Source organism: Oreochromis niloticus, linkage group LG20, assembly GCF_001858045.2.
Source record: "Oreochromis niloticus isolate F11D_XX linkage group LG20, O_niloticus_UMD_NMBU, whole genome shotgun sequence".
Lineage (NCBI taxonomy): Eukaryota > Metazoa > Chordata > Actinopteri > Cichliformes > Cichlidae > Oreochromis > Oreochromis niloticus.
In genome coordinates, this window is record NC_031984.2 from 6191648 (window position 1) to 6199956 (window position 8309).

Sequence of the window (8309 nt, forward strand, 5' to 3'; positions counted from 1 at the left end):
GACTCTTTCTGGCTGCTTTACAACCACAATAAATGTGGAATTTGGCAAGTGTAACATCATGGGCTGAAATTCAAATTAATGACGCCTTCTAGAGGCAAGTCCTGATACTCAGCACACATACTAAAACATATATGAGCACTTATTTGTTATTTTCATACATTATCTACATCAATTTTCATTTAAATATCATAAATTGCATGTATTGAATATCCAATCAAATCTGACTTTGCACACAAGCAATGAAGTTATACATCATATTGATTTAAGTTCTGCTGCTTACTTTCAAATGCCTAAACAACCTTCCCCCTGACTATCTCACCGACCTCCTCACTCTCTATACTCCCAGCCGTTCTTTACGATCTTCTGGTCAGTTACTTGTGGCCCAGCCCAGGCACCGTCTGAAGACTAGGGGTGATCGTGCTTTTGCCTCTGTAGCACCAAACCTCTGGAATAGTCTTCCTGCTACCATTCGTGCCTCTGACTCCATTCAATCTTTTAAAGTGCGCTTGAAAACTTACCTATTCAACCTGGCTTTTCCAACTCGCTAATTCTCACCGCTCATTAATTGCTGTATCCCTGCTCATTTCTCTGGATAATCATGATTTCTCCCTATCTCTACTTACTAATGCTTTTTTGTTTTCTCTATTTTCTCTATTTTACCTTGTTTTAATGACTTACTGTTCAGTGTATTCATTTACCGTCATTCCTTACTGTGAAGCACTTTGGTGTACCCCCTGGGTTTAAACGTGCTATATAAATAAAATTGTATTGTATCTACAACCATTTATATGGTTACAAAAATCTTCCACAAATACCAATTCAGAATTCTTTCAGTGCCATGTCTTCCTTTTATAATGTCTCTTTCTGCTATCAGGACCTAACATGGCAGTGATTGTGGATATCACAGTCTGTCATTAACCAGTACAACATAGCCCGCCTCTGCAAACCAACCCAACTAGCACATATTCCACAATAAACTCTGAACATCATGGAATTATTATCTTTAAAGTTGTTTTCAAAGACATTTCTCAGTTTGAAAGAAACCTTAATATAAAGCATATGTGGTCAAGTTGAAAAGAATCTAAATTAATTCAGAACAATACATGAAATTTCCAGAGCATCAAATGTCACTTGCTGAGCTTTCCTTACCTTTGACAATCTCTCATCTTCCCACCTGTGTGTCTTTTTTCTGATATATTTTGTCTTTAAGAGTAAAGTTATTATTATTTTTGTACCTTTAGCTAGCACACAGATGGTCTATGGTCCAAACCGCACAGAAAGAAGTTGTGTGGTGGTTCTTAACCTATTGGAAACATTGGATTTGAAATCACCTGGTATTTCAAAAAAGGTAGTGAGCACCCTCTAGTGGTGCCATGTACACAAATAAATCATGATGACATTTGTTTCTTACTAAGCTTCTTCTGCCTGGAAGCATCTGGGTGCTTGCAGCTCAGGATGTAGATCAATAATTAAATATCTAATAATTGGGAGTTTGGTGGTTCAATTCCCAGCTTCTTCAGTCATGCTGACTACATGCTGAAGTATCCTTGGGCAAGTTACTGAGCCGTAAGTTGCTCCTGATGCAGTCAGTGGAGTGTGCATGTTACATAGAGCACTAACATGCAGACAAATGTGTTTTTAGTTACTTTTAGAATAAAACAAATGTTATTTCCTTTGTTTCTGACTGGATTTAGTTACATATTTTTTATTTGGTCCTTCCTATAAGTCCATAGATAAATTATAAGTTTATAATACAAGTTTATAAGTTCATTTCCTTTCCTTTGATTTTATTCCGTTTTTTTAACATCATAGTCCCAAATAATAATTATATTACTATATTTTATATTAGTTGGTTCATTTGTGAGTAGTTATCACAACAACTTAACCATTTTAACTCATATTTTGTCCTTTTAGCTTTATTCCTTACTATATCTTTCCTATCCATCTCATTCATCATCTCATGAGAGTTGTTTTAAAGCATGCATGACCTAGCACACACAGACAATATGTAATTTAGATTTGATATCTCTGTGAGTGTAGGTTTGGTTCTGGTCCCTGGATTGATGCTGTGGTACGTCAAATCTTCATGTGTGAACACGCCAGAGCACTTCACTTAGAGAGCACCTAAGAAAAGAATACAGATTTAAGAAGAAATGGCAGAATACATGAAACGCAGATCGGTAATGATAAGATAAAGCAAAAGATGATGACATGGATCAGTCATTACACAACTGGATTCATTTCATTCCACTGGCTCCTCAACAGTTGCAAAAACAGTCCAATTACTGCTCTGATCAAAAGACAGCAGTGTAACATTTATGAAAAAAAAAATAGTTATGATTAGATGTACCTAATAAACTGGATCCAGAGTGTGTGTGCATTACCAGCAAATCTGAGTATCATAATTACCTGGGTGACAGAGATCCATCAGAAAAGGATAGCAACTAACAGAAAAGGGAAAGTTAAGTTGGTATCACTCTACTGTGTTTATATAGAAAAGTTTGAATAGCTTGATTCTTTTTATATATATATCAGTATCAACATATATGTTATACTTAGTCCTGAACCGTCCAACATATTATTGACATAAAATCTGAACAATCTTTGAAATCCTTAATCCCATAAATTAAAAATAGTTTTTTTAATATAAATTTGAATCCAAATTTATTGTAAAATACAAATTTAAAAGACTTTTCCCTCTCCAATACACTTATCTCCTCTACAGGCAGCTCCACAATTCTTTCATAGGGTTGGCCATATGGGGGCCACCAAATACAGAATTTCCAGTTTTATTATGCTGTTGTCAAATACAGGTTACTTGAAAAATATGGCACAAATGAGAGAAAGAAAAGAATTATATGTCAACTTAATTTCCTGCTATTAAAGTCGATATCAGTGAAAATGGATAAATATGAAAACCAAATAAGATTTTGAAATCTATGATAATTTGCTTTAAATAACGATTTAATGTTTCAACTCATTGTAGGGTGTTTTTGTCTCTCCTGTGCTCACGTTTATTTAACTTATTACCATCACAGGACAGTTTTGGCAGGAGGGCCAGCAAATTTGAGGTGGTGGCCGGTGCCACCTTAGTGCACCCTGTTTACAATTAAAGAAGAAACTTTTATATCTTTAACCGTCAACAGTTTATTGGGAAAAATTATTTCACAACTTTCATCTTTGTGTCTAAGAACTGAGAAATGACTATTCCCATTTTTACCTGATTCACTATAAAGAACTGAACTGAAAGATCACGCCACTTACACTGTTTTAAGTTCTAAGTGGCAATGCTTTAGTCATCTGAGCTTTCAACTCCATCTGGCTGGGGACATGTGGCAGTGGTGTAAACTGAAGACATCTCCACAGGAGGTGGAAATGTCTCCTCTCTGATCTCTTCATACAGCTGGCTGTCCTGAAGGAGGAGAAGAAACCACCTGACTGATACAAACTAAGCAATAATGAAAGTCATGTCTCATACTTCCTAAAACTTACATCTATGATGCTGGAGTAGATATTTTCCACTGGAGGTCCTGAAAACATAAAGTTTAGAAAATAAACATCTTGCAGTACGTAGAACCTGAGGAACCAAACACTGTAAAATATGAGGAACTAAATCTGAAGAACTGAAATAAGGTCAGGTCAGTGACATAAATATCGAAATGACTAGTAACTATTAACTAAATAGTAACTACGAGTAGTTACTGCTGTAATCAGTCACTGTTCTTAGTTATAAATGAACATCTGGTGCTTTGGTTACATACAGGGAAGAATACATTGAACTTTAAATGTACATTTGGTGTGACTGATAAGCCACACCTGATTTAATTGATGCAAAATAGTCTATGTAACATCTGTGCAGATGTATATTGGTGGCTTTGCCTCACCTTAGTAAACTCTGTGTGTGTGTGTGTGTGTGTGTGTGTGTGTGTGTGTGTGTGTGTGTTATGGAAGACAGGTTTGACTTCTGTGTACACAATTTAAAAGAAAGTTATAGCTTCATAGATGAATAGTATCTTTTTAAAAAGTGTTCTTTAGTCTTACACTAAACACTTGGTACATACAAATCTGTCCCACTGAAAGTTATTTTTGTAAACAGTCTCCATAAAGTATATTTCTAGATTTTACTGCAAAAACTAGGTTTTAGGTTGGGGATAGTCTCCAAAACAGGATAATGCATCCATAAAGTCCTTTAAAAATATTAAAAAATGCTTTAAAATTCATTTTTTGTACTCTCACTTTTGGGTTTAGTGGCCCTCCTCTTGCAGAAAATCAGCAAAGCTGCTGATAAGAAGGCGCTCAGGACAATCACAACCAGACCCATGTATAGCAGCAGATCTACAGGAGTTGAACAGAACAGACTTAATTTATTTAGTTTAAATACAGTATGTGGCTGTGGGCCAGTTCATTTAGCCACAGTGTTATATGAATTCATGTGCTTGCATGTTCACAGTAAGCAGGTATTTTCCTTATTCATTCAGCACCAACACATACAACAGCTCATTAGGTAGAGAGAAATGTTCACTTAATATTACTTAAAGCATAGTTGCTCATACAGGTCCACCTTAAGATGAAAACTATAAAGATAAGATTTGTTTCGGTTTTAGGCATGATTATCTACTGCTGTGCTTCCTCATTTTAATTAAAGTATTCATTAATACCTACAGTTCATATGAGGCTTTTTGTGTGCTATAACTGCTGTACTCACAATTGTAAAACTAGAAAGATTAGAAGATTAGAAGTACTGCACTTTTTCTACTTGTACGTTATTTCAACTTAATGTCTTTTTACTTCTAACACAGTTATTCCTTTGTGGGTATGTGACACATTCTTATAAACTCATGTGTAATTTAAATAGACCCATCTACATACATGCAAATATATAAATGTACCTGAACTTGCAGGTTGTGTGGGAAAGTGTTGGAAAGCTTCAGTGGAGGATGATGTAACAGTGGAGTTTGAACTCTGTGGTGTCATCTTCATCGTTGGTGTGGAGGCTGATGGGACAAATGCTTATGTTGAAAAAGGTTTCAGAATTAAATTTAGTGTTGAAACACTTCATCAATAATGCTATCAAGCTATCAATAATGAATAATGCAGCTAGTTGACTGACAGGTAAACTGGAGGTTCATAAATATTCTTTTAGTGAAAAAGTCCAAGAAAGTAACAGTTTGGGCTTCACAGCAGAACTGATATAACTGCATTTGTACAGTTGATATAATATACAAAGGTAATTTGAATAAGGTGTCAGTAAGTATTTGGACAGGTATGAACAAACATTTTCATGACATTCAGTAGAAACTCACCTTCTTTGACAGAGATCTGAAATTCATAGTTTGAATTAAAAAAATCTACACCCACTCTGCCCAAAGAGCACCTGTACACTCCCGAGTCAGACACTTCCAGCTTTGTGATGCTCACATACATAACTGTCTTAGTTTCGAGAAATCTTCCTTCTTTATACTCAATGCTGTATCTGCCTCGTTGAGCTGTGTCCTCCGTTGTTTCAATGAGAATTTTTCCTTGTTCACATTTTTCCTTACAGAAGAGCCTCAAGCTTCCAGACAAAGAAAATAAACAGCCAACTGTGATGTTTCCTCCCTCCCTTTCTGCATGGATGGGAATTTCTGCAGTAGCAAGATCAGCGTTTCCATCCTGAAGTGCTTCTGAAAATACAAACAATCAGTAATTACTGCATGCCCAAAATAATTTGAAACACTTTTATAAATTAAATTGAAGACCAGAAAATATTTAAGCTAACAGATCAAACATTTTCAACTTCAGTTAAATTCACTACATTTTTATTGATTTTCAATTTGCAAACATGAAACTCCATGATTCTTCCTGACATCAACACAAACCACTGGCTGATGAAAACTCAGAAACGTATGAAAAAAAAGCTTGAAAGCTGGACTTTTATATGTTTCTGATTAAATCTTCTTCTGCTTTCTTTGCATGTGAAATGGAGGTTGTGGATGTGTTGCTTAACATCCGGAGATTTCTGTTAACACATTCATGTTGTGCTTTTTAAAACAAAGAAAAATAATAGATTGATCCCTCATAAGATCTAAATGAAGATGAGTTCAACAAACAAGGAAACAACTCTCTAAGATTATTTTTTTTTATATCCTGTTTATTTGCTGAAGCAGTGAGGCTGACGCAATACCAGTCTGCACTTCTAACTCTTTATACCAGAAAAGGCATCAAAAATATTTTAAATAAGAAATTTTAAAAAAGAAAAACATTTGGGTAATTCAACAAAGATGAAACTATGATTAAAAGGCCAATTTCTAAAGAGAGATCTATGGTGAAACTAAAAATATATCTATAAAAAATATTTTTGTGCTAAGAACTTATTTTCTCCATAAGTTTATATTTTCAAGCAGTTAAATGGTGCTGTTGGTGAGCTATGTGTGGAATTGACCTTTTCCCAACTGTTAACCACATATTTAACCACAGAAACCAATAACTTGTAAGAGAGAGATGAAAATAACGAGCAAAACAGAATACACCATTTAAACTGTTTAGCAAGTTGCAAAATGAACTCATTAACACCACATAAAAAGAAAATGAAAATAAAAGTGAGAAAATAAGTTAAATAAGAGAATTTACTCACGAAGGAAGAGGAAACAGACCAAACTGTGACACAGTTTCATATCAAGGCTCTGATGAATAACTGCTTCCTCTCTTCCTTCTTTACTTACAAAAAAGGAACGTTCCACTTCCTGTTTTGCACGAATGATTTAGTCCACCTAATGATGTCATTCCTATCTATCATCTCTTGCTCGCTCTCTCTCTCTCTCACACACACACACACACACACACACACACACACACACACACACAATTTTATGAACAGGTTTCATTAACTACAGGCGAAAATTAAATACTTTGTTTTGAATGTAAAACAAACCAGAAAGTGCATTTCAGTGCATGCTTCAGCTGTTGCAATGTTTGCTCTGTCATTGCTCCTCATTGGTTTTCTTTCAGTTCTGATTTTACAGCTGATATTTGTGCAAAATTGCAATGTTAAAAGTGTGTCACTGTTGAAGGATCCAGAAATGAGAGCCGGATTTATGCAGGATTTTGGAAGTAAAGGGGAAATTGAAGAGAAACTGCTAAATGTCGGAAGGAGAGACGTTAACCACAAATAGTGATATTGTCTTTTGTAACAAAACCAGGATAATTTACTATTCACACAGGGTTTTTACCGCTCAGACATTTGACATTGGAACAAACCTTAAGTTGAATCTAAAGGTTAACTACGTTGGCACATTAGAAAAAGTGTGTAGGTTTGGTGGCAGAGAAGGTCAACGAGGTTACACACAGATGAACGAGGAAGAAGAGTTGGCGGTTTAAACTTTCGCAAGAGAGATGACCTACAGTACTGAGACACAGAGACTAGAATGATTTTAGAGTCTGCCAAGTTGTGCAGATGAAGTTTAAGATGAGCATGGGCAGTTTCTGAAGTCTCTAAACTAGGAACCATCTTAACAACTTCCCCAAACACTATTCAGCTGAATTACAGTCAAAATCTTGTCTTGTGCATTCTTTTGCAAGAACACTAGATTGTACACTGTGCCTAACAGTCGCAGGTAAGTACTCATGATTGCATATGCCTTTGTTCTGCAAGGAGATCTTACCCTTAGTGTCACACATTGTGAATACACACAGTGGCATTGAAGTCAAGCACTCGTGGTTACAACATGCCTTAGGTTGTCCCAAGGTTGTGCAGGGGGATCTTACCTGTGATGGGTTCAGCAGCTTCCATACTTGCCTATGAATGAAAGGCATTTAAGTTGAGTTCTCATCATGCACCACCTCGCTGCCAGTCAGAGCCAGCTTTGTAAAGTGTTCTTCTCCACTTTAAAATTTTCCTTACTTTTAGGCCTTGAAAGCGTAATTAGTGATTTATTAAGCTTATTTGGTCTCAACTGTGCCTAACATGCTGTGTAGCAGGTTATGTTCCAGATTACAGATCAACATGTATGAAATCATCACGTACTGACTGATTAGATCTCTGGAAAATACAATCCCCTTTCCTGGAAGATCCCTCAGTCTCTGTGTGGACAGCAGGAGGTTGTAAAGGTTTCCTTTGGGAAGTAATTGTTAGGAGCAAGGTGTACATTATAGACACTAATGTCTAATCGGGGAAATGTGCTGGACAATAGATGCTAGTAGACAATTGTGTCTATTTTCCACCACTTTCCCGACTATCAGTAAGAAATATATAGTCTTAGAGGAAACTTTATTTTTTCCTGTTGGTTCCAAACATTTTGTTTGTTCTCTAAGCACAAATACATGATAATAAA

At 35.8% G+C, this 8309-nt stretch overlaps 1 protein-coding gene across 2 annotated transcripts; it reads right to left on the reverse strand.

Annotated features, from left to right (window-relative positions):
- Positions 1–1351: 1351 nt before the first annotated feature.
- On the reverse strand, positions 1352–6714 carry LOC102078070 (uncharacterized). Of its 2 annotated transcripts, XR_003215451.1 has the most exons (8): positions 6614–6714; positions 5304–5663; positions 4890–4994; positions 4237–4335; positions 3493–3530; positions 3265–3412; positions 2410–2444; positions 1352–2124 (listed from the first exon to the last, which is right to left on the reverse strand). XR_003215451.1 is itself a non-coding variant. In XM_019349412.2 (7 exons), exons 1-6 carry the CDS (start codon positions 6651–6653, stop codon positions 3293–3295), a joined length of 762 nt encoding a protein of 253 aa, XP_019204957.1. In that variant the 5' UTR covers positions 6654–6714; the 3' UTR covers positions 1352–2124; positions 3265–3292. The 2 variants fall into 2 exon arrangements, 1 of the variants encoding a protein (XP_019204957.1); XM_019349412.2 differs by lacking the exon at positions 2410–2444.
- Positions 6715–8309: the final 1595 nt, after the last annotated feature.